The sequence below is a fragment of the Halichoerus grypus genome, chromosome 15 (genome assembly GCF_964656455.1).
Source record: "Halichoerus grypus chromosome 15, mHalGry1.hap1.1, whole genome shotgun sequence".
In the NCBI taxonomy this organism is placed as follows: Eukaryota; Metazoa; Chordata; class Mammalia; order Carnivora; family Phocidae; genus Halichoerus; species Halichoerus grypus.
Genome location: NC_135726.1, coordinates 18023257 through 18048835, shown reverse-complemented (window position 1 = coordinate 18048835; position 25579 = coordinate 18023257). Strand labels below are relative to the sequence as shown.

The 25579-nt window shown below is 60.7% G+C and overlaps 5 protein-coding genes across 16 annotated transcripts; 3 read left to right on the top strand and 2 right to left on the bottom strand.

Annotated features, from left to right (window-relative positions):
• The first annotated feature begins 464 nt into the window (after positions 1–464).
• On the top strand, positions 465–12090 carry CARMIL2 (capping protein regulator and myosin 1 linker 2). Of its 9 annotated transcripts, XM_078062812.1 has the most exons (39): positions 471–611; positions 844–938; positions 1033–1083; positions 1281–1343; positions 1448–1572; positions 1706–1797; positions 1999–2069; positions 2188–2261; positions 2381–2456; positions 2535–2623; positions 2746–2840; positions 2918–3004; positions 3080–3192; positions 3295–3372; positions 3502–3578; positions 3674–3778; positions 3971–4040; positions 4181–4262; positions 4363–4459; positions 4553–4610; positions 4754–4926; positions 5105–5267; positions 5349–5450; positions 6492–6620; positions 6708–6821; positions 6971–7131; positions 7217–7304; positions 7480–7632; positions 7752–7818; positions 8281–8510; positions 9357–9457; positions 9540–9903; positions 9986–10108; positions 10674–10710; positions 10878–10949; positions 11040–11261; positions 11381–11461; positions 11754–11831; positions 11927–12090. In XM_078062812.1, exons 1-39 carry the CDS (start codon positions 572–574, stop codon positions 12037–12039), a joined length of 4209 nt encoding a protein of 1402 aa, XP_077918938.1. In that variant the 5' UTR covers positions 471–571; the 3' UTR covers positions 12040–12090. The 9 variants fall into 9 exon arrangements, 8 of the variants coding, with proteins under 8 accessions (XP_035970935.2, XP_035970937.2, XP_035970936.2 ...); XM_036115042.2 differs by having other exon boundaries at positions 469–611; positions 757–938; positions 1706–2069; positions 11411–11461; XM_036115043.2 differs by having other exon boundaries at positions 470–611; positions 1706–2069.
• Positions 12048–14840, bottom strand: ACD (ACD shelterin complex subunit and telomerase recruitment factor). The gene is made up of 12 exons (XM_036115066.2): positions 14624–14840; positions 14405–14541; positions 14173–14266; positions 14014–14090; positions 13838–13882; positions 13692–13726; positions 13391–13542; positions 13215–13311; positions 13053–13133; positions 12538–12884; positions 12320–12411; positions 12048–12239 (listed from the first exon to the last, which is right to left on the bottom strand). Exons 1-12 carry the CDS (start codon positions 14720–14722, stop codon positions 12161–12163), a joined length of 1335 nt encoding a protein of 444 aa, XP_035970959.1. The 5' UTR covers positions 14723–14840; the 3' UTR covers positions 12048–12160.
• Positions 14841–15433: 593 nt separating this feature from the next.
• PARD6A (par-6 family cell polarity regulator alpha) lies at positions 15434–17318 on the top strand. Of its 3 annotated transcripts, none has more exons than XM_036115073.2 (3): positions 15434–15583; positions 15974–16196; positions 16435–17318. In XM_036115073.2, the coding sequence occupies exons 1-3, from the start codon at positions 15533–15535 to the stop codon at positions 17187–17189; spliced, it is 1029 nt and encodes a 342-aa protein (XP_035970966.1). In that variant the 5' UTR covers positions 15434–15532; the 3' UTR covers positions 17190–17318. The 3 variants fall into 3 exon arrangements, with proteins under 3 accessions (XP_035970966.1, XP_035970964.1, XP_035970965.1); XM_036115071.2 differs by having other exon boundaries at positions 15434–15595; XM_036115072.2 differs by having other exon boundaries at positions 15436–15595; positions 16438–17318.
• A 180-nt stretch (positions 17319–17498) lies between these two features.
• On the bottom strand, positions 17499–21238 carry ENKD1 (enkurin domain containing 1). Of its 2 annotated transcripts, XM_036115069.2 has the most exons (8): positions 21135–21238; positions 20833–20932; positions 20537–20731; positions 19828–20000; positions 18472–18597; positions 18209–18372; positions 17972–18108; positions 17499–17873 (listed from the first exon to the last, which is right to left on the bottom strand). In XM_036115069.2, the coding sequence occupies exons 2-8, from the start codon at positions 20915–20917 to the stop codon at positions 17713–17715; spliced, it is 1041 nt and encodes a 346-aa protein (XP_035970962.1). In that variant the 5' UTR covers positions 20918–20932; positions 21135–21238; the 3' UTR covers positions 17499–17712. The 2 variants fall into 2 exon arrangements, with proteins under 2 accessions (XP_035970962.1, XP_035970963.1); XM_036115070.2 differs by lacking the exon at positions 18472–18597.
• A 104-nt stretch (positions 21239–21342) lies between these two features.
• On the top strand, positions 21343–23101 carry C15H16orf86 (chromosome 15 C16orf86 homolog). The gene is made up of 4 exons (XM_078062814.1): positions 21343–21517; positions 21732–21956; positions 22341–22587; positions 22692–23101. The coding sequence occupies exons 1-4, from the start codon at positions 21413–21415 to the stop codon at positions 23099–23101; spliced, it is 987 nt and encodes a 328-aa protein (XP_077918940.1). The 5' UTR covers positions 21343–21412.
• The last annotated feature ends 2478 nt before the right edge of the window (positions 23102–25579 follow it).

Here is a 25579-nt window from a genome sequence, read left to right as displayed (position 1 = left end):
AGACTCCAGGTTAGGAGCAACAGATTAGGTCCTTCAGGTTAGGCCCCGGGTGTTGGGAGAGGTTCTAGGAGAGATCCGATTCTCCTTGCTGAATAGACGCCCCTCCGGGCCGGGCCCCCAGTCCACCGCCCCAGCTGGGTTTTGGAGTGGACGAACGCGGGTGGGCCGCAGGGATCCCCGAGCGGGCAGCGCCCCCTGGTGCTCCCGGCAGGGACTGCGGCGCGGGGTGGAAGTAGGGGGCTAGGAACCGCAAGAGGCGCGCGCCACACGCGCGACTGTCCCTGCCACCCAAGTCCTACCCCGTGCCTGCCCTGCCAGAGTAGCTCCTGCGCGACAGGGCGGGCGGCCAGCTGGGACTCTGCCCCCCTCCTACGTCTCCTGGCCCGCGGAGGCCGGGGCGGGGAGGAGCCGGGCTGGGGGCGGCCCGGCAGGAAGCAGCGCGTACCTTCCGCTGCAGGAGGAGCAGGTGGCTGCAGTGTGGGCCGGGCCCCCAGGCTTCCTGTGTGCGCGCCCGCCCGCAACTGTTTCTCGTCCGAGCTCCTGGGGCCACCCGGCGGCCCGGCCCGGCCCCATGGCCCAGACCCCCGACGGCATATCGTGTGAGCTGAGAGGTGAGCGCTGGCCCTTCCCGCCTACTTGGCTCCAGAACCGGAGCACACCCAGCGTCCAGGGAGCATCTGCAAGCGGTTCTCTCTGCTCCTCGGAAGAGCTTGGCGCCCCCCACACCCACTCCACTCCTTCCTTGCTGGCCCATAGATGAGCCCAGGCCACAGGCCTGGTACCATGGGCATGCGTTGCCCTCCGCGGGAGGACCAAATCACCCAGCAGGCTGCCGTTCCACAGGCGAGATCACCAGGTTCCTGTGGCCCAAGGAGGCCGAGCTGCTGCTGAAAACCTGGCTACCAGAGCGGGAGGGTGCTGAGCGAGGTCATGTCCTGGTATGGCAGGGGGCAGAGCCTGGGAGGGCCTCTGGGGCCCAGGCAAAAAGAGCCTGTTGGCCTGCGCAGGGCGTCAGACACTCTCTCCCCCCAGGCATTGCTACGATGGAGGGCCTACCTGCTCCACACCTGCCTCCCCCTGAGGGTGAGTGCCAGGGGCTGGCTGCCACCACCCCCCCCGCCCTCCAGCAGCTTCCTGGGTGACGGTTGTCCCATGGGCTCTGCCCTTCGCACAGCCCTGGGCTCCCCCGCAGGCAGGGCTGGCTCTGAGCTCCCAGCCGCACAGGGGACTGGGATCCCGGGGCTAGGGTCAGGCTTCCAGCTGACTGCGGCTCTCCACAGGTGGACTGCACGTTCAGCTACCTGGAGGTCCAGGCCATGGCGCTGCAGGAGACGCCCCCGCAGGTGAGACAGCTAATGCCCCAGCCCGTGGCCTGCAGCCTGGTTTGCGCCTCCCCTTCCACCTGCGCCCGCACGCGGAGCCCAACCCAGCCGCCGTCCCACCCCAGGTGACTTTTGAGCTAGAGTCCCTGCCCGAGCTGGTCCTGGAGTTCCCTGGCGTGGCTGCTCTGGAGCAGCTGGCCCAGCACATCGCCGCAGCCATCAAGAAGGTCTTCCCTCGCTCCAGCCTCGGGTGAGGCCCAACAACTACGGGGGCCGGCAGGAAAGGAGGGCAGCACGGGAGTGCTCTGGATGACACCAGTGGGTTGCCTCCCGTCCCAGGGGCTACAAGTCCATTGTCCTTTCTCCCTTCTGCCCCTCCCCAGGAAGCTATTCCGGAGGCCCACATCCCCCTCCATGCTGGCTCGGCTGGAGAGAAGCAGCCCCTCCGAGGACACTGCACCCAGCAGCCCCTGTGGTGAGGGCCAAGAAAAGGCCACCCAGGACTTCCAGCCTACCCCCCCATCCTGCAGCCCCAGACCCCTGAATTGGGGGTCTCCCAAACTGAACAGAGTCACTCCAAGCACAGCCACCACCCAGCTCGGATCTGATCTTCCTCCCTCCCTGACCTTCTGTCTGTCTTCTCCTCACCCCATTATACCCCTGGCACCTCCCCCAGGTGGCTTCTTGGAGACCTATGAGGCTCTGTGTGACTACAATGGCTTCCCTTTCCGAGAGGAGATTCAGTGGGTGAGAGTAGGGCCCTCCCTGGGGGGGGCTCTGGAGACATCTGATCCCCCCGTGTGCATCGGGTCCCCTTCCCCCTTGTGACCCCAAGCCCGGTGGGAGACATCTTCTTCCCATCCAGGATGTGGACACCATCTACCATCGCCAAGGCTGCCGCCACTTCAGCCTATGCGACTTCAGCCATCTGGGCAGTCGGTCTGTGGCCTGCCAAGGGTGGGAAGGGAAGGACATCCCATGACCCACATTCCTGAGCCTCGGCCTCTCCATGGAGAGCCCTGAACTCTGCCCCTCCCCCTGCCCCCTCTCCCACCCAGGGACCTGGCCTTGAGTGTGGCCGCCCTGTCCTACAACCTGTGGTTCCAGTGCCTCTCCTGCGTGGACATGAAGCTGGTGAGCGCATAGGGACAGGGAGGGGCCAACGGTGCGGGGGCCAGGGTGCAACTCACTGAGCCCCACTCTGGTTCTCAGAGCCTTGAGGTCTCAGAGCAGATTCTGCACATGATGAGTCAGTCGTCCCACCTGGAGGAGCTAGTGCTGGAGAACTGTGGCCTGAGAGGGTAAGGGGGACAGGGTAGGGCTTGGGGACAGGAGTCTGGGAGCTTGGGATGAGGAGGCTTGTGGCCTGGGGAGGAGATGGGAATCCAGGGTCAGGAGTCTCATGCCTGGGTCTGGTCCCCAGAGACTTTGTCCGGCGACTGGCCCAGGCACTGGCAGGGCACTCAGGCTCTGCCCTCCGGGAGCTTAGTCTCACTGGGAACCTGCTGGATGACCGAGGTATGGCTGAACCTAGGGAACCGCAGGGGGCTGGTGCTGGAGGAGGTGAGAGCCACACAGCTGCCCCCATTCCCTAGGCGTGACTGCTCTCAGCAGACACCTGGAGCATCGTCCTGGAGCCCTAAGGAGACTCAGCCTAGCGCAGACAGGGTTGACGCCACGAGGTAGGTGGGGTAGGCCGGGGGCGGCTTGGGGGTGGATCTGCCCGATTGCTGAGCCACTTCCTCCTCCGCCACCAGGAATGAGGTCTCTGGGCCGGGCACTGGCTTCCAATGTGGCCTTTGACACCGCCCTGACCCACTTGGACCTTTCCGGGAACCCTGGGGCGCTGGGGGCCTCGGAGGACAATGGGGTGAGTGGTTGTCTTTGGAGGCAATGACTGGGGGCAGTGGGATGTCAGGGAGCTCTTGGTGAGGTGATCCCTGACTCCCTCCCGCCCCTGTCCTCTCATCAGGGCCTCTATAGTTTCCTGAGCCGTCCTAATGTTCTGACGTTCCTGAATCTCGCGGGCACCGAAACCGCCCTGGACACTGTGAGAGGGTGGTCGGTGGGGGGATGATCTGTAGGGCCGGTGGCCGGGCCCGAGGCCGGAGGGTAGACCGGGGGCGGGGGGGGGGGTGCTCTGTCCTCCGTCGGTGTAGCCCACACCCTCCTCCCGCAGCTGTTCGCAGCGCTGGCCCGCGGCTGCTGCACCAGCCTCAGCCACCTGGACGCCTCGAGGAACGTCTTCTCCCGCACGTAAGGGGGGCGGGTCCGGGCGGGGGTGGGGGAGAGGCTGCGGGGAGCCGCCTCCCTGCGCCCGGAAGCCCACTCCTCCCGCTCGCCCACCCCAGGAAGTCCCGCGCTGCGCCCGCCGCGCTGCAACTCTTCCTCAGCCGCGCGGGGACGCTTCGGCACCTGGGCCTGGCGGGCTGCAAGCTGCCGCCCGACGCGCTCAGGTCAGTGTCGCTGCCCACGGCTACGTGTGCGGCCACCACCCCGGCCGGGGCCCCCCGGAGCTTCACCCCGCTCCTATCGCTCCCCCCAACTCCCGGGACCTCCCGGCATCCTGGCCCTTCCTTCTTGGTATTCGTTCGCGCCCTGGGGCCCCTTTCCCAGCTCCCGCCACCCCCTGTAACATCCCCTCCCAGGGCCCTTTTGGAAGGCCTCGCGCTCAACATGCACACGGGCGACCTGCACCTGGACCTCAGCGCTTGTGAGGTGAGCGCCCGGCCCGGGACGTGAGCGGGCAGTGGGCCCACAGGCAGTGGGGCTGCGAGGCGGGAGCGCGGGCCCCAGGGCGCCTGAGCCTCCGCACCTGTGGCCCGTTGGTCTGAGCGTGCCGCGCCTTCCACCTTCAGCTGCGCTCAGCCGGCGCTCAGGTGATACAGGACTTAGTGTGTGACGCTGGCGCAGTGAGCTCCCTGGATCTGGCGGATAATGGTGAGGCCGCCCCGAAACCCACGATCCCACTGCCCACCCACTTCCCACCCTATCCCCACCCCCTCAGCCTCTCCTGATGCGTGACCCGAGCCACCCCTAGGCTTTGGCTCAGACATGGTGACTCTGGTGCTGGCCATCGGGAGGAGTCGGTCCCTACGACATGTGGCACTTGGAAGGAACTTCAACGTCCGGTGCAAGTGAGCCCGCATCCCACTCCCGGACCTCCCAGACAGCACCCCACCACCCACCACCTACCCAGGTCCTTCCAAACCACGTCCCCTGTCCCACAGGGAGACACTGGATGATGTCCTGCACCGGATTGTCCAGCTCATGCAGGATGACGACTGTGTGAGTTCTTGGGACCATGCGGGATCGTCAGGCAATGGACGGACCCCTGTGACTCCTGTTCCCTCAGACCCTGTAACCTGCCCCCCTTGCTGACCGCCGATTCCAAACCCAAATGGCGCTTTTTTTTTTCCTTCTAACTCCAGCCCCTGCAGTCCCTGTCCGTAGCTGAGTCGCGGCTGAAGCTGGCCACTAGCGTCCTGCTCCGGGCCCTCGGCACCAATCCTAACCTGACGGCGCTGGATATCAGCGGCAACGCCATGGGGGACGCCGGTGCCAAAATGCTGGCCAAGGCACTTCGGGTCAACACAAGACTCCGGTGGGCGGGGCCAGAGGGGGAGGAGGGCGTGGCGGGGAGGCTTACTGGGTTAAGGGGCGGGGCTGAATGTGGAGGGGCAAATGCTGGGGACTGGGGCGCGAGGTGAATGGACAAGGCCAGCGGGTTTGGGTGGAGCCTTGCGGAGCTGCGCCCTTGACTGAAGCCAGGCCTGGCCCAGGTCTGTGGTCTGGGACCGGAACCACACATCTGCTCTGGGCCTGCTGGACGTGGCAGAGGCCCTGGAGCAGAACCGCAGCCTAAAGGCCATGCCTCTGCCACTGAACGACGTGGCCCAGGCCCATCGCAGCCGCCCGGAACTGACCGCACGTGCAGTACATCAGGTTGGGTTCCTGTCTCCTCCCCTGCCCTGCTCTGTGCCGTGGCCCCGCCTCCTACCGCTTCTCAATATCCCTTATGCCCAGATCCAAGCCTGTCTTTTGAGGAATAACCGTGCGGACCATGCCTCTTCTGACCGCACCGGCCGTCCGCAGCCACCTTGTCTGGTCTCAGACCCCTCGGAGCAGGTTGGTGTCCCCTCCCTCAACCTTGAGTCGGTACAGAAGATAGGGGATGGGAAGAGCTGTTGCGCCTGGAATCCTCCAGGAGTTTGAGCGTCCTTCTTGGGGCTAGGGGGCCTGAATTATGCTCTCCAGGACAAGTCCCTCTTTTTGGTAGCTCCCCCAAATAACACCCCTGGATGCCTTTTAAAAGCATTTAAGTAGACTCTCCTGTTCAAGATGGGAGGTATTTAAAAATCCTTCCTTAATTCTCCCCCCCACCCCCAGCTGATTGTAGCCCCATCTGTGACTTCCCTTTCGCAGGGCTCTCCTCTCCACCGACCTCTGCTGGGTCCCAACCCAGCAACCCTTTCTTTGGCTTCATCTTCCTCCACTACCTTGCCCTTATGAGATGTTCCTACCTATCCTTTCCCAAATCCCACTTCGTTCTCAGGCTTTAAAGCTGAGGCATCTTGACTGCTCCCTGCAGGGGCTTCACATTCTGTACACCTTCAAGTGACATCATCACCTCCCACAGACTCTTCTCTCTACCCTAGACCCCATTCTCACCGGTGCTCACACTCACCAAGTGTTGTGGACAGAGGTTTGGGCCAGGTCTCTCCTGGCCACATTAGAACCCCTACAGACCTCCTTGGTCCTATCCCTGCTAACTCTCAAACACACTACTCCTCACTCCCACCCCAAATGTCTCCTGCTTCCCAGGTCCTTCGTCCATGGCTCCTCACTCCCATTTCTGCCCACCTCAGTTCTGTCCTCTATGTGCCTAGTGAGCAGACTGAGCTTCTAAAACATAGAAAAGACTAACAGCTCCTTTCTTCCTATTCTGGACACTTATGAAGGATATATAAAGTCCCTAAAATGATCCAAAGGGGACACTGCTTGCCCTCCTTGAACAGATAGGGTTCCTGAGGGGCTGGCCTGAAAGTATTGGCTTCAGGAGCTCACCCACCCTGTTGGAGACTCTGGGAAGGAAGCAGTCAGAGTCTGGGAGGCTGGAGGGGGCTAGGATGGCACTGATTCTTGATGCACGCCTCCCCCACTCCCCAGGAAGTGAATGAACTGTGTCAGTCAGTGCAGGAGCATGTGGAGCTACTGGGCTGTGGGGCTGGGCCTCAGGGTGAAGCTGCTGTGCACCAGGCGGAGGATGCCATCCAAAATGCCAACTTCTCTCTCAGTGTGAGCACCCCTTCCCCACCGCTGCTGCAAGGACCCTTCCCCTCTTAATTAGGTGTCAACTTGCAGCTCCTCTTCCTTGGCCTCCAGATTCTCCCAATTCTGTATGAGGCTGGGAGCTCCCCAAGTCATCAGTGGCAGCTGCGGCAGAAGCTAGAGGGCCTCCTAGGACAGGTGGGCGAGGTCTGCCGCAAGGATATTCAGGTAAGATGGTACCCTTGCCCCAGCCCCATGTCCATATATATATAGGCTTGACCCCTATTGCATAGGTTTGACTGTGATATCCCTTGCATCAATGTTTTGTGGGGGTTGTAGCCTCAGGCCACACTCTCCATGCTCTGGTCTTTGCCCAGGACTTCACTCAGGCCACACTGGACACAACAAGGAGCCTCTGCCCACAGATGCTACAGGGACCCAGGTGGAGGGAGCAGCTAGAGGGGGTCCTGGTGGGCTCAAGGGGCCTCCCAGAGCTGCTCCCAGAGCACCTGCTGCAAGATGCCTTCACTAGGCTCAGGTAGACTGGATGGGCCTGGGCTGGACTGGACTGAACGGGACTGGGCAGAGATAGCCCATTAATCCTTGCTCTCTGTTGCTCTCAGGGATATGCGGCTGTCAGTCACAGGGACTTTGGCAGAGAGCATTGTGGCTCAGGCTCTGGAGGGGCTGAATGCAGCCCGGGATCGGCTGGTGAGGGAGAATTGTGCGCGCGCACACACACACTGACCTGGCCACTGCCTTGCAGGGGTTCTATAATGTCTTTTGGGGTCATATAGCCCAGGGGTATTTCAGGGTTCCTTTAGGACTGATGGGACTATGGCTGAGGCCCAACTGCCCATCTTTGGGGTGCCTGGTATTATTGTAGGTGGAGAGTCTGGCTCAGCAGGCAACAGTGGCAATGCCTCTTGCCATACCAGCACTGGATGGGGGTGAGCCCAGCCCCCTTGGGCCTGGAGAATTGGAAGGTCTTTTCTTCCCTGAGGAGGTGAAGGAAAAGGAGGATGAAGAGGAGCAGAAGGTATGTGGCCCCAGAACTCTGGGCCTAGAACTCTGGATCTTCCCATCTTATTATGAAGTGTGGAAGGCTGGGAGGCAGCTCGCCTGTGTCCCAGACTGAGTTTCTGCCCTCCCCACTAGGATGACAATCCTCCACAGAAATGGCCTGAGTCCAGCCAATGTCTTCCCCAGGTTCCCTCCACTCACAGTAAGTCAGGGCCTGGGGGGAAAGGGAGTTAACCAGGTTGGGCTGAAAGTTCTCCATTAGATCTGGGGACCTGGACACGTGGACACATTTATTTAGTCTTGTCCTAGGAACTCCCTGACCCTTGATTGAGCCAGCCCAGGCCCTCTGTGCAGTTCGCAGGTTGGGGTCTGCTATGGTCAGCATGAAGCGGGACCTGAGCAGACCAGGAGCCGGACACTGTCTCCATTCGCCTCCCCCTTTCTCTAACCCCAGGATGCGCATGCTTGGCGGCAGCGCAGGGCCGCGCCGCTCGGGGCCGCGCTCAGCACCACGGACAGCGGCGGGGGGGGAGGGGCCGGGGGGCGGGCGGCGTAGCCGGGCCCCTCCCCGCGCCCTGGGCGGGTCCCCCGCCGCCCTAGCTCCGCTGCCACCACCACCTCCCCGGGTTTGCTGCTCGGTGCTCCTCTGGTGCTCTCCCCTTAGGTGCTGCTGAGGAACCGGAGCCCGAGCTGGCGGCTCCGGGGGAAGATGCAGAGCCGCAGGCGGGGCCTTCTGCGCGTGGCTCTCCGAGCCCCGCCACCCCTGGACTCCAGGCCGGCCCACTGCCTCGCATGGACCTGCCACCCGCTGGACAGCCCCTGCGCCATCCGACCCGGGCCCGGCCGCGGCCACGGCGCCAGCACCACCACCGGCCACCGCCGGGGGGCCCCCAGGTGAGCGCCCTTCCCCCACTCTAGAGCTCGTGAAATTGGGGGTCACGGGTGGCTTTTCTGCTCCTCAGGAGTGATGGCGGCTAGGGAGGTGGATTTTAGGGGCCCGAGACCACCTGGTCGTACTGCCGTGTCTTGGTTTATTCCTGACCACCCTCTCCCCAGGCCGTTCCCATGCAGGGTCATGAGTGTGTGGATTTCATTGGGGGTACATCTCAGTTTAGGACTGCATCTTGGGTTGGCCCTCTGCATGGATGGATGTGCGAGGGAGGGTGTCCATCTTATCCTCCCTCTCCCAGGGTTACTTTCAGTCTGATGCTGGGCCCCAGGCTGTGGGGACAAGTCCTGCCTCTACTGCAGGTCCAGTGGGTGTTTACGTGGGGAGATCTGTGTGTGCTGGGTACTGGTGGGGGCAGTGGATACAGGGCAGAAGGCAGAGTCAGCCTGAGGCCCCCCAGAGGGTCTGACGCAGCAGCAGGCGCCGCTGAGCTGCCAGCAGGCCGGGTGGGGGTGGAGGGTACTGCGGGGAACTGTTTGGAGCAGAGGGGGTGGCACATGGGAATGTGTGACCCAGGGGGCCTGTGGGTTCTAGCCTGCTGGTTCAGGGAGTGTAGATAGTCCACGGGACAAGAACAGGTGTGGGCTGGGTGTATATGTCCAGGGCCAACTACTGGTGAGGGGATACGTGAAACCAGCATCTCTGCCCACCAGTTGGACAAGAACGTTTGGCAGTAGCCCCTCAGGGTCACTCCAGCTCCCACGTCCTGGAGATGCCCAGGCCAGGCTACTAGACAAGGGGTGGAAACAATTCATGGTTGTGCTCAGCCTTGACCCTATGGTGTCCCCCAGGTGCCCCCAGCCCTGCCGCAGGAAGGGAATGGGCTCAGTGCCCGCGTGGACGAGGGCGTGGAGGAATTCTTCTCCAAAAGGCTGATCCAGCAGGATCGCCTGTGAGTAAGGGGCGGTTGTAGGGGGTGGGAGAGGGTGGGCTGTTCCATGGGCCTTCCCACTCACTGCTGGCTGTTCCCACAGCTGGGTCCCTGAAGAGGACCCAGCCAACGAGGGGAGTGCCACCCCTGTTCCTCGTACACTGCGAAAGAAGCTGGGTACCCTCTTTGCCTTCAAGAAGCCTCGTTCAACACGGGGGCCACGGCCTGATCTAGAGACCAGCCCCGGGGCAGCTCCCCGCACTCGGAAGACCACACTCGGAGACCTGTTGCGGCCACCAGCCCGTCCCGGCCGTGGTGAGGAGCCTGGTGGGGCTGAGGGGGGCACCAGCAGCCCTGACCCTGCCCGCAGAAGCCGGCCTCGTTACACTCGGGAAAGCAAAGCCTATTCAATGATACTACTACCGGCTGAGGAGGAGGAGGAAACACTGGGTGCCAGACCTGACAAGGTAGGCCTGGGGACATGGGGCGAGGGCTCTGCAAGGCCTGAGGCAGTGGGCTCTCTCCCCATTTGGGCTTCTCGGTCCGCAGCGCCGGCCCCTGGAGCGGGGAGACACAGAGCTGGCCCCATCCTTCGAACAGCGGGTCCAAGTGATGCTGCAGAGGATCGGCGTGAGCAGAGGCAGCGGGAGTACCGAAGGCAAGAGGAAGCAAGTAAGTAGGGAGGGCCACAAGTGCACAGTGAGGGGGCAGGTGACATGTGGCAGTCTGTGGGTGACATATGTGACCAGAAGGAGACTCATGACACACAGACGGCTCTATCAGTTCTACCTCCTCCTCCTCAAAATAGTCCTCAGCTTCAGCCTTCCTTCCTTCCTGGCTTCTGCCCTGGCCCCTGCTACCTCCTCCTTGGAGCTGGGACGGTCCTTCCGCTGTAGATCGAACAGAACCCTGACCTTGTCACCTGCATTTGAAACAGCAAATCCTCCAGGGACTTCCTCTCAAGACACTGCCCTGCCTCCTACCCCCGCCCCAAGGCCTCAGCCCTGGTCACTGCTTTCATCTTGCTGTGCTCCACCCGGTGCATCTCAGGGCCTTGTCACACATTCCTCTGTTGGGCGCTGCTTCCAGCCTCTCATCACCACCCCTGGGTTACATCAGTTTCCTCTTCACCCATCCCAGCATCTCCTGGTGGGCATTTACTGGTAGTTACAAGAATGAAGAAAGAACAAGGCTAGAGTGAGGGCAAGACTGAGCCTGACTTCCCTGTTTCCTACAGAGCAAGGATGGAGAGATCAAGAAGGCTGGCTCGGATGGTAAGTGGGACCCTGTGCTAGGGCAGTACAGCTTTGGTGAGGGAGTTGTCCTTAGGGAGCTAGTCTCCAAGGCATTGGCTCTCCTGGGGGGACAAGGGGAAGAGGCCAGGTTTTTCTTCCCCTCACTCCCAAGGGCTGGTGCCTGAACCCCCAGCCCTGCGTTGCAGGTGACATTATGGACAGTTCCGCAGAGGCCCCTCCCATCTCGATCAAGTCCCGCACCCACTCCGTGTCTGCTGGTAAGGGCCACGGACTGTGTTGGGGGACATGCAACGGTAGGGGGGGTGGTTGTCAGACCACTGGTTAGGCTCATACCATTCTCCCTGCAGACCCCTCGTGCAGACCTGGTCCGGAGGGTCAAGGGCCTGAGTCTACCAGCTGGAAGACACTGGGGCAGCAGCTGAATGCAGAGCTTAGGGGCCGTGGTTGGGGCCAACAGGACGGTCCCGGCCCCCCCTCCCCTTGTCCCAGCCCCAGCCCACGAAGAGCCAGCCCCTCCCCAGACAGCCTGGGCCTCCCTGAGGACCCTTGCTTGGGCCCCAGGAATGAAGGTAAGCGGGCACCCTAGGCCCCACTCCAATATGGGGCTGGGGACCCTGACAGGAGGGAGGCAAGGGCTGGGGTCGGGATAGTTGTCCAGACCATACCCTGATATCCTGGCCTCCCCCAGATGGCCAGCTGAGGCCGAGGCCTCTCTCAGCAGGGCGACGAGCAGTGTCTGTGCATGAGGACCAGCTCCAGGCCCCTGTTGGTGAGGGGGAACACCTCTCTGTGTGCTTGAGTGCAGGAGGAGATGGGGGAGGGTAGACTCCAGGGCTCCCTTTGTGGCTCTGGTCCTTGGAGGGGGCCACCAGTGAGGGAAGGGGTTGAGAAATCAAGGAGCCCAAAGGCCTGGAGCAAGGGGCTGCCAAACCCTTCCTCCTAGCCCTGACTCCACCTCCAGAAGAGTGACCTCTGCCCGGGGGTGGGAGGATGCAGGGGAAGGCTTGGGAACAGGCAGCAAGCCCCTAGCAAAACTGCCCCCAAGTCTTTGTGTCTCTCAGAACGGCCCCTGCGGCTGCAGCGCTCCCCTGTCCTCAAGCGGAGACCAAAGCTTGAGGCACCTTCATCTCCAAGCCTCGGTAAGCGGAGGCTGGGGCCAGCTGCGAGGGGAGGGGGGGGCAGGACTGCTTGGTCCAGTCTTGACCCCTCCTCTCCCTTCCTCCTCCCCTTGCAGGATCTGGCCCTGGAGCCCAACCTCTGCCCCCACTGCCTACAGAGCCCTCCAGCCCTGAGCCAAACCCACCCTCCCCAGCCACAGACCAAAGAGGCGGCGGCCCCAACCCCTGACCCTCTCCTTTTCCTGCCGCATGAGATTATTTTATTAAAAAACTCAAAGGAGCAGAGTGTGGAGCACTGTTTGTCTATCCCAGGCATGGATCTGTGTGCATACATCCTCCCCCATGCTCCCTCACACCTGGGTTAGCTCAGAATCTGGCTGTGGTTCCATCAGAAAGTGCAAGGCCCAGGCCACGAGCTGGGGAGGGAGCCTGGGAAGAAAACCATGGCTGTAGGTCAACGGGGATGGGGACTGGTGACTGAAAGCGTAGGGGCAGCCCTAGGCACTCACCTGACAGCTTGGACCTGGGCACAGAGGGAGGTGCAGGGTGGCTCGTACTCATATTGGAAGGCAGAACCATCACGATGCCTCTTTGGAGGGTCCTGAAGGTGGTGTGGTATCCGGAGAGGGGCCAGTAAGGACCCCTAACCCCATCCAAGGCTACCCCTCCACCGCTACTCCCAGCTCCACCCAAGGCTTCCCCCATTTTACTATCCATGTATGCTCACCCAAACAGGGCTGGACTCCAGGGCTCCTGTGCTCGTTTTTGTCCTTGCAGAGTGCTGCCATTTCTTGGGGGGCAACCCTAGCTCCTTGAACTCCAGGCTAGGTTTCTGGGCCCTGGTCACAATGGCCTGATGTGGACTGGGTACATGGCCCAGGGGTGACAGACTTGGGGTGCAGCTCAGGAGTGGGGAGCTGGGGGGCCGGGGGCCAGGGGCTGAACAGATGGCTGGTACAGCCTGGGAGCTGCCCTTCTGCACTGGGTCTGAAGCAGCCAAGGACAGGGCAGGCAGAAGGCTGATGCTAGCACCGCTCTCCTCTGAGGACATGTGGCTGGATAAAGCTGGGGTTCCTGGGAAGGAGGGGACGGACTGTGGGCACAGCCCTCTCAGCTCAGTGGCCCGTGAGTTTAGGCAGGCCTCCCGGGACTGTGTTCATCCCCCACCTGGGTGTGCAACCTTTGCAGCAGCCTGGGAACCTGGCTGACAGCAGTGAATGCCTGGGCCTAGCACCACCTTACCTGAGGAAGTAGGTGAGGAAGGAGAGAGGAGGGTCAGCGATAGGTCCTGCACAGCTGGGTCTGGTGGGGGCAGCTCAGGGCCTGAGGGTCAGGAGGAGCTTATTAGCACTGTGAGCACTGGGCCCCCAGGTACTCCCTCTTCCCCTCTCCAGTCCTCCTTACCCTGTGCCCTCTGCCCTGGGCCCAGAGAGCTCAGAACTCGCTGGTCATTCTCAGAGATGTGCAGCCATGCGCTGGGGACTGTGTACACAGCTTCTCCCTGTGGGGACATAAACTCTCAGCACAGCCCTTGCCCAACTCCTCACCCTGACGCTCCCCAAGGGAAGCCCCAGACTGACCGTGGCCCTAAGGCGGGAGGAGGCCCAGCGGGTGAGGGGGGGTGCTGTGCAAGGGCCTGCCAGCGTCAGACAGCTCTCAGCCAGGCGCACTAGCGCCCCCCGATGCTCCTGGTCCTCCTGCACCTCATCCAGAAGTTGGGATAGTGAAAGGCCTGAGGGCAGGGGACCAGAGGATGGGCCAAAACTTAGAGAGAAGGAAGGGAAGGGTGGGTAGGGAGAAGAGCTTACTAAGGAAGCAAGAGGTGATGACTGGGAGGTCACTCCGCGGGAGTTAGGGTCACTGGCCAACCCCTGTAAGTACCTGCACTGGGGGAGATGGACTCTGAAAGGTGCTCCCTATAGAAACAGAGAGGACAAGCCTGAGGAACAATCCTGAGGCCTGTCTACACACATTTGCCATCCCCTGACACAGCCACACTTGACTGAAGAGCCCAATTCCATACTCACTCCAGACAGTCAAAGAGCTTTTTCTGCACATCCGGGTCCTGGTTGCTGAGGACAAAAAGGAGAGTAGTAGGCAACGTTGTTACTAGGGGCCTGAGCCCTCCCAGCCAAAAGACCTATACCAACGGCAGCCAGGCGTGGGTAGGGAGAAGCAGCTGGTGGGGGCAGGCATCACTTACCAACCAATCACCCGTTCCCGGGGCTGCTCTGTGGGCAGCAGGCTGAAGCGGTCCACCTGGAGGTAGAACTCAGCGGGCTGAAGTGAGTTCAGGGGCAGGTTTTAGGAGTTGTCACGGAGTCAGGCTCATTAACCCACCCAAGCCAGCCTCACTACTCACCGCGCCGCCTTCGGCGACTTGGACGCGGACCCCACAATCCTGCAGCAGCAGCAGCCGGCCTTCTGCCCCTCGGAAGCCGAACTCCTTCTCCTCCCTGCCGCGAGCGCGACCGTCACGGCCTTAGCTCGCTCGAAAACAGCCCCGCCCGCCTGCGGCCCGCGCACCTCCGGCTCAAGCCTCGCGTTCTTCCCGGAGGCCCGGATTTCCCCAGGCCCCGCGCCGCCTCTCTCACCAGTCCGAGGCGTTCAGGGCCTCCCGCGTCACTAGGCACCGGACACTGTGGGTCCCGTCAGACACAAGCAGCGCGGCCGCGACTTCAGACGGGTCAGGGGCGCGGGACGGGCCCGGGGCTTCGGCCTCCTGCAGCACCTGACGGCGTCGACTGGCGTCAATCCCACCGCCCTCGGGCCCTGCCCTGGTCTCCGAGCCCTGAGAAGTGTGGGGGACTCACCTCGAGCAGCTGCCCCGCCTGCGGACTTGAGAGTGCATCTGACCCCAGGACCAGCTCTCGAATCCAAGGCCGCAGGACCAAGCTCCCCAAGCTTGCCATTCCCGCAGCTGCCCCCAGCAAAGAACCACCAGCCTGGGTTTCCCGCGGACGCCGGGGCCCCGCCTCTCGTCGGAAGAGGAAGCGCACCGTGGCTGGGCGGGACCCAAGGTCGAGGCCACGCCCACAGGCGTGTCCGCGCGTGCGCACGAGCCGTGTTGCTCGGACAGTTGCATGCAGACTCTTGTGGGGTAGGATGGCTTGCCAACCTGCTTGGTTTTACCCGGGTGTCTCCGAGCAGCGGCCCGGCGTTTGGGCCGTTCGCTAAGACTCCCGTGACACCGGGAAGGATGGGGCCAAGGGCTGGCTCGGATGGAGAGGGAGGGATCCGGGGCTTGAGGCTGCGGCCAGGAGTGGTCAAGCGAGTCGGCTCAAAGCCAGTTCAACACCGTGTGAACCCGCGGAGCTCAGCAAATACTTACGGCTCAGTTTCCTCATCTAAAACATGCAGTCATGTAACGTGGTAAGGCCAATGGAAATAATAGTACATAGACAACACTCAATAAATGTCACTTCCCTCAACCTCCCCTTGGGATTGGCCATACCCCTCCCCCACACTCCAGAGACTTGCGCGCCGTAGCGTAATGACGTAAGAGCACACGAAGACGCCTCCGCCCCCATCTCCGTTTCCTAGGAAACGTGGACTCCGCGTTCCACTCTCTGTCGCTGCCCCCTTGACGTCATGGTCCGGATGGGAGGGCGGGGCGAGTGCTACCGCCAGGGGCGGGGCGGCACGAGCCGGCCTGCCGGGGCTGTGCACCTGCGCCTCGGCGGGCCGCCTGGGGCACCGTCCCCGGCCCGCCCGGCCCCACCATGGCCAGGCCGCAGAGGACTCCGGCGCGCAGTCCCGACAACATCGTCGAGGTGAAGAGCAAAGTAAGGGCCCCTCTGGCCCCGGCTCCGGCCTCGGCCCTAGGCGTTTCCAATTCCCTTATTCTCCCCTTTCCTAGCTTCTTAGTCCCCACCACCTTTTTTCTCGCCTCCATCATTCATGTCCCATTCTCCGGCCTTTCCTCTCGCTTTCCTCCATCCATCCTCCTTCCACTGCCGGCCTCTAGAGTCCCTCTGTGGCCTTGGTACCTGGAGGGAGGGGAGAAGACCTTGGACAGCGTCCCTTGTACTGGAGCTGAGGCCTGGGCGCAAGGCTGCAGCCGTAGCGACAGCCTTTTCCGACCTCTAACACCCTCGGACCTGTGGTGGGAAAGGGCACGGGCTCTGTCCTGACCCCTCCTCTCACCCACCCCCTGCCTCCAGTTTGATGCTGAGTTCCGACGCTTCGCGCTGCCCCGCGCATCGGTGAGTGGCTTCCAAGAGTTTTCGCGGTTGCTGCGTGCAGTGCACCAGATCCCGGGCCTGGACGTGCTGCTTGGCTATACAGATGCTCACGGCGACCTACTGCCCCTCACCAACGACGACAGCCTGCACCGGGCCCTGGCCAGCGGGCCCCCACCGCTGCGCCTGCTAGTACAGAAGCGGGGTGAGGAGGATGGGGTACAGTGGGCAGCCTCTGTGGGGTAGGACGGCAGGGCAGGTCTACAAGGGTTAGCCCATGCCCAGGGCGTCCAGGCTTCACCCTCTGCAGTCCCTGCCCTTGGCCTGACCTCCAAGTGGTAGGAAATAGCTACAGTGCCCCCTTCCCCAGGCCTGGGCCTGAGGGAAAAGGGCCCACGTGGGAGAGCAGGGTCTCTGATCTCAGCACCCCCCTTCTCCTGCAGCAGAAGCTGACTCCAGTGGCCTGGCCTTTGCCTCCAACTCTCTGCAGCGGCGCAAGAAAGGGCTTCTACTTCGGCCAGTGGCACCCCTGCGCACCCGGCCACCCCTACTAATCAGCCTGCCCCAAGATTTCCGCCAGGTTTCTTCAGTCATAGATGTGGACCTACTGCCTGAGACCCACCGACGCGTGCGCCTGCACAAGCATGGCTCTGACCGCCCCCTGGGTTTCTACATCCGAGATGGCATGAGTGTACGTGTAGCTCCCCAGGGCCTGGAACGGGTTCCAGGCATCTTCATCTCCCGCCTGGTACGAGGGGGCCTGGCTGAGAGTACAGGGCTGCTGGCAGTCAGTGACGAGATCCTCGAGGTCAATGGTATTGAGGTGGCTGGGAAGACCTTGGACCAAGTGACGGACATGATGGTCGCCAACAGCCACAACCTCATTGTCACTGTCAAGCCAGCCAATCAGCGCAATAATGTGGTGCGTGGGGCATCTGGGCGTCTGTCAGGGCCTCCCTCTGCTGGGCCTGGGCCTACTGAGGCTGACAGCGACGATGACAGCAGTGATCTGGTCATTGAGAACCGCCAGCCTCCCTGTTCCAACGGGCTGTCTAAGGGGCCTCCATGCTGGGACCTGCGCCAGGGCCGTCTACTTCCTGGTGCCCGAAGCTCTCTGCCCTCCCTGGATGATCAGGAGCGGGCCAGCTGTGGATGGGGGAGTAGCATGCGAGGAGATGGTAGTGGCTTTAGCCTCTGACAGGCAAGGACGCAGCCCCTTGCCACTCCAGGCTGCTGGGACATGGCAGGGACTTCCCCAGTGGGGGTTTTAAGCTTGCTCACAGGGCCCTCTCAGTCTGGGGAACATTAAAGGTTTTCTACAAATGCAGTTATGGTCTTTCTGTGTCCCAGCCTTAATGTCCTCCTTGGTCTCACAATTTTGCCTTCTGCCCTGGATACGAGGCAGGAGTGGTAAGGAAAACAGAGAGACCTTCCTGCAGTCAAGCAGCAGGAGGGACACCAGACTTGGCATTTCTAGGGTAAGAAAAAGCTCTTATGGAAACAAACCTCACTGTGTACAAAAGGTTTAATTTTGACAAAGGGGTTAAGAGGCTGGGCTGCCCTTCTACAGCCACCAGTGGCTGGGAAGAGTGCTCTGGGGAAACTGCCCACCCCACTGCTCCTGTCTTCAGACTCCGTTCTATGATGGGGCCTCATCCTGCCCTTTGCAACCATGTGGCGATTCTCAGTGAGGACCCCCATAACTACCCCCATAAAAGGGCTCAGGCATCCATCTTCACAAAGACCTTGGGGCGGGAAAAGATCCTGATGGCTTCCTCTACTTGCACCAGCTTCCGGTCCAGCTCAGCACGGTGGCCCTGGGCCCTGAGTGAATCTGCCCCAGCAGGCAGCAGGACCAGCTCACGTAGCAACTGGCTCTGGCCTACAAGGGGCCCAGGAACAGTGAGTGCCAGGCAGGGCTGCATGGTCCCCACTGGGTTCCCCATCCACTCCCGCCCAACCCCTTGCCCACGAACTCACTCTGGAGCAGATTGCTCAGTGTCTCCAGCCTCTGGTTCTCAGGCATGCGAGTGTGGCCAGGGGGCATGGCAGGGTCCGGCTGGCTCTGCTGGCGGGCCTCAGCCTCCCGCCGCCACAGATCCCTGCGTTCCAATAAGCTGCAGACGCACAGGCTCAGAGTTGATGGTCCTAGGGCAGAGGTTGCCTCCCACCCTCCAGAGGCACCCTTCACCCTAGGTGTTGGGCAGTGGGACCTACTAATGGGGCATGTGGCCCTTCTGCGTGGCATCGTAGTGCGCTTGGGCTTGCCGCTGCTGCTCCAGCACTCGAGCCAGGACCTGCAGTGAGCGGGAGTGCCTCCGGGGGGCCCTCTTGGCAGTGCGGGCATTGTGGCTGATGAAGTCCACACCCAGGCCTGGCGTCTTGCAGGACACGGCAAGCACGATGGGGTACACAGCACCGTGATGTGCTCCTGAACCCCTCAAGATCTCTGCCCCCCCAGCCCCCACCCATCCTCTCACCTTAGCACTGGGGCCTGGTGGGGTTAGCTGAGGGCTGGGGACACGGGGTGGCGGGAGCCCAGGGCCGCAGCGGGAGTGTGCCCGCAGGAAGTGGGCAGGCTCTGTTCTAGAGGCAGGGCTGGGCTCCTGGAGGGCAGGGCACAGCAGAGGAATCAGTCAAGCTGAAGTCAGGGTCTTAAGCCAGCCATAGAGTGAGCTTCTGTTCCTTCCGCCTGTGAGGATACTTCTCTATCTCCAGCCCTATGGGCCTCTTCCCTCTTGAAGGAACACTTCTATCCATGAGCATTTAAATATGTGGGTCTCTCACATCTTTAGGAGAACAACAAACCACCCCTCCTTCTCACATTTTTAGGAAAACAACAAACCAGTCCTAGCTCTGGCTACCATTCCCTTTTTCTCTCCTTCCTGGTCAAGCTTCCTGGCTCTGTCCCGACCAAGGTCACTCATAGCTGGCCTCCAAGCCCTCAAATCCAGGGTCACTTCCCTGGTCTCACTGTCATCAGCCTAATCCTCAATAACTCCTGGGTCTCACTCTTCAGATCCAGATCTGACTCTCCATCTGTTTCCTGGACACACTCCCAACCCCCTGGGAGTCCCACAAATGCTTCAGTTTCAACAAATTTGCATATGACCTTATTGTCTTTTCTCTCAATCCTGCTCCTCCTTCTGAGGACTCTGGATAGTGATATGGTACTACTATCTACTGAAGAATCCCACCACAGTACCCCTGCCCTTCTCACTGCCCTTAGAAATAAAGGTTGAGGAGCGCCTGGGTGGCTCAGTCGTTAAGTGTCTGCCTTCGGCTCAGGTCATGATCTCAGAGTCCTGGGATCGAGCCCCGCACCGGGCTCCCTGCTCGGCGGGAAGCCTGCTTCTCCTCTGCCTCTTGCCCGCCCCCACCCCAACCCACCCCGCTCATGCTCTCTCTCTCTCAAATAAATAAAATCTTAAAAAAAAAAAGAAAGAAAGAAAGAAAGAAAGGTTGAAAAGTGGATTATGTGATCCTTTATGATGTAGGTCCAGCTGACTTCTTAGCCTAGCATCATGCTCTTCTCCCCTGTACACAACATCCCACTGCACACACTCCCTCTGGTCTTAGGACTTCTGTGAGGTTCCATCTCAGTAGAATGTTCTCTCCCATTCTCCCCTTGCCTAATTCCTACTTGCCCCTCAGGATCACCCAGCCATCGCCACTTCTGAGGAAACTCCAGCCCGACTCTGCGCAACTCAGCTATTTCTTAGCCCCTGTTACCCTAGTCCCCTGTGATTTTCATCCCTCCCCATAACTCGGATCTGAGTATAACTGCCTATCAGTCAACAAGATGAACAATGCTTCTGGCTCTCCAAGGTAGGTACCTGCAGCTGGGCCTTGACCCGGGACTCCACTTTGTCATATTTGGGCGAGCGCCACAGAGCCTTCAGGGGCCTGGGCTGGCTCTGCTCCCGGCTGCGCTCCTGCTCACGGAAGCGCCTCTGGATCTCCCTGATCCGCTTCAGGTTCTCCTTCTCATGGTCTTTAGGGTCCTTCCCTGGAAAAAGATGTTGCCAGATTCTACCCTACATATAGCCCAGGAGATCCAACTCCCAGTTGGAGTTCACACACTGGGCCCACACCCTCCCTCCTACAGAAAGATCTCCCTGACCTCTCCATCTAAGACAGTATACACATCACTACATTCCCTTCCTGACATAGTAATTATCTTCTTCTGTCCTTGATTATTCTCTACATTTTTATTGTGAAGTACACCAATAATCATCTTGTATATTATATCCATCTCTTCACTTGTTTATTGTTTTTCTAGCACCTACAGGGCGGGCAGGCAGTAGGCACTCAACACACAATGTTTCGCTGATGCATGAATTCATTAAGCTGAACTAGGGTTCCTGGGAACTACTTCATTCAGTCCTCTCCCGTGAGGAAGTAAGTGCATTTCCCCCTCCTTCTATAGTTGGGGAAAATGACACTCAGGGAGGCAAAGCCTGAACCCAGATCTGGGAAGAAGCAACGGTTTTGATCAGCGTTTGACCTCATACTGGCCTCATTGCCCCTTCTGTCTGAACTTACTCTTGGGAGAGGCCCCAGGGCCTAGGGAGATGCCCCCGAGTTGCAGCAGCACTCCCCCGACGCCACGCCGGCCACGCTCCAGGATCTCTCTGGCTCCGGGACCTACGCGGGGGCCACGCGGAGGGGTGGCGTCCAAATCGAGGTCCGAAGTCAGCAGGTCCAGCTTCAGCGCGTTTCCCTCAAGGCGTCCTTGGGCTGACAAGCCAGACGGGGAGCTCAGTGCGGAGCTCAGTGGTGGAGCGGAGCCAGAACCTCGCTCGGGCCTCGCCCCGCCGCGCCGCACCCCTCCAACTCACCCGAGGCCGGCCGCCGGTAGTAGTCAGGGCAGAGCGTAGGGTCTGGAGGGATGGGCCCCGAGATGCGGGATGGGCCCTCGCACATGCCGCTGTCGCTGCCCTGCAACGGTGCACAGAGGCCCCTTCCTCAGCCCAGTGCCTCCTCCCCGGTCCTGGGCCCGGACCCTGACCCCAGCGGCGCCCTCCATTCCCGGTCCCCGCCGCGCAGCCCGACCCCGCCAGCGCTCGCCGCCTCCGCTCCTAACCCACTTTCCTGCCCAGTTCGCGACCCCTTCCTCGCAACAATCGGGCAAGGCGCTCACCGGAGCAGTTTTGCCGCCCGCTGCTACAACCCCACGGGCTTGCTGTTGCCAGGCAACAGTAGTTTCCGTCCCCGAGGTCAGGGGCCAAGGCCCCCTGGCGCAAAGCCTTCTGGGGCTTGTAGTTCCAGCTGAGGGTGGAGCGGAGCCACCGTCAGGTTCCCTTCCCACCCGCCTGCCCTCGCCGGCGGGTCTTTCGCGTCAGCGCCAGGTCCGCAAGTCCGGCCTCTCTCCCTCCTCCCCGCAAGCAACCTCCGAGGAAGCGCTGACCCCGCGCAGCCATGGCCTCAGCCGGGGGCGAGAGACGGCCAGGAGCCCGGGAGAGGACCGCCGCGGGGCCGGCACAGCTCGCGGAGTCGTCCGGTGGCCACGCTCAGAGCTCTGAGGTGACCGTCAAGGCTGTGTAGTCTTCAAACACTTGTCCGGGGCACTCTAAGAGGCCAAACTCTGTGCGACGCCCCCCTAACTGCCAGGACAAGCTCCACGGCAGGGAGGGGCACGGGCTGGTGCCCTTCATCTGCATTTGGTGTTTGTCAGGTGTCTCATGACTGATCCCCTGTATCTTTTGCCTGGTGACCAGTTACCTATGTGTCCCTCTAGTGTCCGGTGATGGCAGACCCGTGCCTGGCACCAGCCTATGAGGCCTGCCGGAGCCTGGGTGAAGACAAGTGCCCAACAGGACTAGTCTCAGAGCCAGGGCTCCAGGAGGAACAACTCAAGCTGGAGGAAGAGAGGCTCAAGCTAGAGGTGGATTCACTAGAGGAGAGAGGCCCCAGGCCTATGGCCTCCATTGTGAGGACCAGTCATGGTCCGAAGAGGAAGCCTGTCAAGTGAGGGAGCTTTCAGAGGGAAGGAGCTGCAGGGCTGGCGGAGCGGGTTGGCTGGGCTCACACTCCTACAGAGTGCATCCTTGTCCCCTGCCACCACCATCACTCCTCACTCCCTCTGTTCCTGAAGAGCCCTGGCATTGGCAGCGGGGGTGGGGGGGTGAGGGGGCAGGGGGGTGAGGGAGCGAGGGGGTGGGGGGGCGGGGGGTGGGCATCCAGATGAGGAGTCTCAAGGCCTTGTAGGGTACTGAGCTCACATGAGCTCTAGTCCCCCGTCCAGCCCAGAGCCTCACTGACCAGGAAGGGGACGAGAATCTGGGCCCCAGGTAGTAGACAGGCAGGGCTATTCCCTATGGTCAGGGCACAGGAGCCAAAGCTGGAGGCTGGCTCCTTAGGCCTCCTGTCCCCCAGCCTCCCAGGGCCTAGCCACCAAGCCCATCCTAGGGCTGAAGCAGAGATGCCACAGGGGCTGCCACTGCAGAAGGAGGAGTCAGAGAGTAGCCAGAGTGAGCCCTTCCCATCTGCCAAACAGCACAAAAAAGCCAAGAAGCGCAAGAGTCTGGGGGCTCCAGTGCTCCCAGCTCTGGCCAGCACGGTGTCTGCCCCTTCCGAGACCTTGGGGCTAGAGCGTGAGTGGCAGCCCCTGGGCCTTCCCTTTTCCTCCTGCCTGATGGAACCCTGACATGGCACAGCGTGGGTGTTCCAGCCCCTGCCCTGCCCCGGGTCTTTGCAGGGAAGGCCCAGCGCCTGCGGCCCCTGTACCAGTACATCAACTACTGCAATCCTGAGCTGAATCAGGCAGGGGAGGGGGACAGGGAGGCTGAGGCAGAGACGGAGCCTGAGTTGGAGCTGGCCCTGGTCCCCGAGGAGGCCGGTGTGGAGCAACTGCAGGCCTTGCTGCCCGTGGCAGGTGAGCTGGCCTCGGGCCTCACTCAGCCCTGCCCCAGTACATTTGTGTCCTCCACCCATGCTCTGGTTCCCCTGGGAGAGGAGGTGGGAGAGGAGCCTGGGTGTTTGCCCAGGCTGGGGGGCAGCGGCCGCCTCAAGGCTGAGGTGGATAAGTCCGCCCAGGTGGACATCGACAAGATGCTGAGTGTTTGCGCAGCCCCACTTGTACCTCCGCTCTCTCCTCAGTACAAGTGACTTTCCTGCCCCCCCCCCCCCACTGGTGGCTCCCCTTCTCCCAAGTCTGAACCAGAGCAGCAGCCTAGGCCCTGGGGCGCAGGGGAAAATTTGGCCCCTCTCCCTACTTGGGACCTTGGACTTGCTGAAAATAAACATTTTTCCTTTTCTCATACTTGGTGATTTTGCAAATAAGATGGCTGAAGAGAGGCTGGGAAGGTGGGTGCAGGGTTTGAAGCCTGACTGGTCATCCGGATCACCCAAGAACTTGACAAAAGTACAGGTTCTTGGGCACGACCCCAGACCTAACCAAATCAGAATCTGCAGGGCTGGGGCCTAGCTTTGTGCATTTAAAGGCTCCTCAGATGAACCTGAAGGTCAGACAGGATAACAGTGTGGATGCAGAGGGAGGTGATAAGGAGAAACTTGGGGCAGAGAAAGGAAAGGGATGGCCAGGTCATGGGAACCAGCTGCTTGGTTTTGCTCCCTGTCTCCCAGGGAAGCCTCCTGCATTTGGTCTGACCTCGAGGGTCCAACTCTTAGGATCTCCCATTGAGGTGTCAGTTCATTTGCCTGCCCTAAGAGTGGCGTCTTTGGAATGCTTTCCACTTACTGGAGACCACAGCTGGACCAGACTTTGCCTCCAAGGTGGCCCTGCTAACAGAGGCATCTGTGCCTTTCTCCTGGCAGCCAGGGCATGGTGGTGGGTGTGAATGTTCTCCCTGGAGCCTTGCAGCCAAGTCACTGGATAACTGCTGCTTAAGAGGCAGCCAGTGCTGGCCATTTTGGAAACCCTCATATCCTGCTGCCTCCTGGTCCTCCTGCATGTCCCTCATATACCTTAAACATAGGGATCTCCAAATTAAATGAATAACTTCTCCCTCCAATCTGCTTTTCTTCCCGTGTCCCATCAACACAATGGTTCAAGCCAAAATCCTGGGTGTCACCCCAGACCCCATCCTGTTCTTTGCTCGTTCTTTACTCAGGAGTAATCAGGCATCAAGGCTGGTTGCATGTACCCTCTAGGCTGAGAGCCTCTCAGATCCCACGGTGCACACCCCTGCCCTGGGCTCCCTGCTCAGCGGGGAGTCTCCTTCTCCCTCTCCCTCTGCCCCTCACCCCACTCGTGCTTTCTCGCTCTGCTCTCTCTCAAATAAATAAAATCCTAAAAAAAAAAATTAACTGAGCTCGACTGCCTCACTTTATGGCTGAGGAAGCAGAGGCCTGGAGTGAAATGGCTTCACATGAAATCACACCCTGGGCACCAGGGAGACACTGCCCTTTCCTGAACCCTGCACATCTGGACCTGAGGCCTCTGGCTAAGGCCTGACCCAAGAAGGCCAAGCATCTGCTTTCTGTATGGTCTCCTGGGCTGGAGGTGTGAGCCAGGCCAGCACTGACAAGGAAGCTCTGTTCCTCTCTTCCAACAGGTGACGTAGGAAATACTCAGTAATCACCAAAGAAAGAACTGATCTACATTTGCAGGTCTCTTTCCTGACAGGTTTATCTAAGCAGGGTGGGTGAGAGTAGCCACAGAAAGGAACAAGTCACTACTATTGTTCCTAAAGGCTCACTCTAGGGGTGCCTGGGTGGCTCAGTCGGTTAAGTGTCTGCCTTCGGCTCAGGTTGTGATTCCAGGGTCCTAGGATTGAGCCCCGCATCGGGCTCCCTGCTAGCAGGGAGTCTGCCTCTCCCTCAGCTCATGCTCTCTCTCAAAAAAATTCTTAATAAATAAATAAGTAAATAAATAAAAGCTCACTCTAAGGGGGAAATGCTGGGTGTAATGCAAGGAGACAGGTGCCACTGAAGAGCAGAGGACCAAGGCGGCGGGACCTCAGTGGGGGAAAGAGCTGCCATTTTACCCAGGGAAGAGGCATCCCTCCAACTGTCTCTTGGAGAGTTGGGTGGCCTTCCAAGCAGAGGATATGCCAGGGAAAAGCCTTGCTTATGTGAAAGACGTCAGCCCCATGCAGGAGGGTCATTTAGCATGGCTGAAGCGGAGGCATGGCCACCAGGACAGCAGGGTGGGCAGTTCTGGGAGCGATGAGAAGGGGTGTAGGCAAGCAGGGATCTTGGCCTGGCATTCTGGAGAGGTCACTTGAGCAAGAGTGAGAAGGGCAAAAGGAGGAAGGGAGATTGGGGACAGGGAGGTAAGGAGACTGCTGGGCTGATTGCCGATTGTCTGGGTGAGTATGAGGCTTACATTTGGTTGGGGGTTGAGAAATAAGCAATAGGTATTTTGGAAGTTCTTTTCAGTGGCTTGGAAAAACTTAAATCTACTCTGACCCAAGGAAGATCCTGAGATTTAGGGAACTGGTCCTGGGAGGTGATGCTGCCTTCCTCCAGGAGGGGGCGCTGCAGGACAAGCCTGGAACCGCATGCAGGCACAGTCACCCCTGAGGACCAGAACCCTGCTGGCTTCCTTGGCCACAGGCATCTGGGCTACTTCAAGGTGCATCTCCTCCCTGGGACCAACCCAAGAAATATATGATGGTAAAG

What these genes read in the sequence shown, in the direction of transcription:
- ACD (XM_036115066.2), bottom strand. Translation starts at nt 14,722, where the DNA reads ATGGCAAGCTTGGGGAGCTTGGTCCTGCGGCCTTGGATTCGAGAGCTG. An exon ending in AGGCGGGGCAGCTGCTCGAG is followed by an intron (nt 14,542 to 14,623) that starts GTGAGTCCCCCA and finishes CGACGCCGTCAG; the next exon opens with GTGCTGCAGGAGGCCGAAGC. An exon ending in AAGTCGCCGAAGGCGGCGCG is followed by an intron (nt 14,091 to 14,172) that starts GTGAGTAGTGAG and finishes AACTCACTTCAG; the next exon opens with CCCGCTGAGTTCTACCTCCA.
- C15H16orf86 (XM_078062814.1), top strand. Translation starts at nt 21,413, where the DNA reads ATGGCCTCAGCCGGGGGCGAGAGACGGCCAGGAGCCCGGGAGAGGACC. An exon ending in GCCACGCTCAGAGCTCTGAG is followed by an intron (nt 21,518 to 21,731) that starts GTGACCGTCAAG and finishes GTGTCCCTCTAG; the next exon opens with TGTCCGGTGATGGCAGACCC. An exon ending in ATGGTCCGAAGAGGAAGCCT is followed by an intron (nt 21,957 to 22,340) that starts GTCAAGTGAGGG and finishes CCAAAGCTGGAG; the next exon opens with GCTGGCTCCTTAGGCCTCCT.
- PARD6A (XM_036115071.2), top strand. Translation starts at nt 15,533, where the DNA reads ATGGCCAGGCCGCAGAGGACTCCGGCGCGCAGTCCCGACAACATCGTC. An exon ending in TCGTCGAGGTGAAGAGCAAA is followed by an intron (nt 15,596 to 15,973) that starts GTAAGGGCCCCT and finishes CCCTGCCTCCAG; the next exon opens with TTTGATGCTGAGTTCCGACG. An exon ending in CCTGCTAGTACAGAAGCGGG is followed by an intron (nt 16,197 to 16,434) that starts GTGAGGAGGATG and finishes CTTCTCCTGCAG; the next exon opens with CAGAAGCTGACTCCAGTGGC.
- ENKD1 (XM_036115069.2), bottom strand. Translation starts at nt 20,917, where the DNA reads ATGTGCGAGGGCCCATCCCGCATCTCGGGGCCCATCCCTCCAGACCCT. An exon ending in AAGGGCCACATGCCCCATTA is followed by an intron (nt 18,109 to 18,208) that starts GTAGGTCCCACT and finishes GTGCGTCTGCAG; the next exon opens with CTTATTGGAACGCAGGGATC. An exon ending in ACTGAGCAATCTGCTCCAGA is followed by an intron (nt 17,874 to 17,971) that starts GTGAGTTCGTGG and finishes GGCCCCTTGTAG; the next exon opens with GCCAGAGCCAGTTGCTACGT.
- CARMIL2 (XM_036115041.2), top strand. Translation starts at nt 572, where the DNA reads ATGGCCCAGACCCCCGACGGCATATCGTGTGAGCTGAGAG. An exon ending in TCATGCAGGATGACGACTGT is followed by an intron (nt 4,611 to 4,753) that starts GTGAGTTCTTGG and finishes TTCTAACTCCAG; the next exon opens with CCCCTGCAGTCCCTGTCCGT. An exon ending in CCAGCTCCAGGCCCCTGTTG is followed by an intron (nt 11,462 to 11,753) that starts GTGAGGGGGAAC and finishes TGTGTCTCTCAG; the next exon opens with AACGGCCCCTGCGGCTGCAG.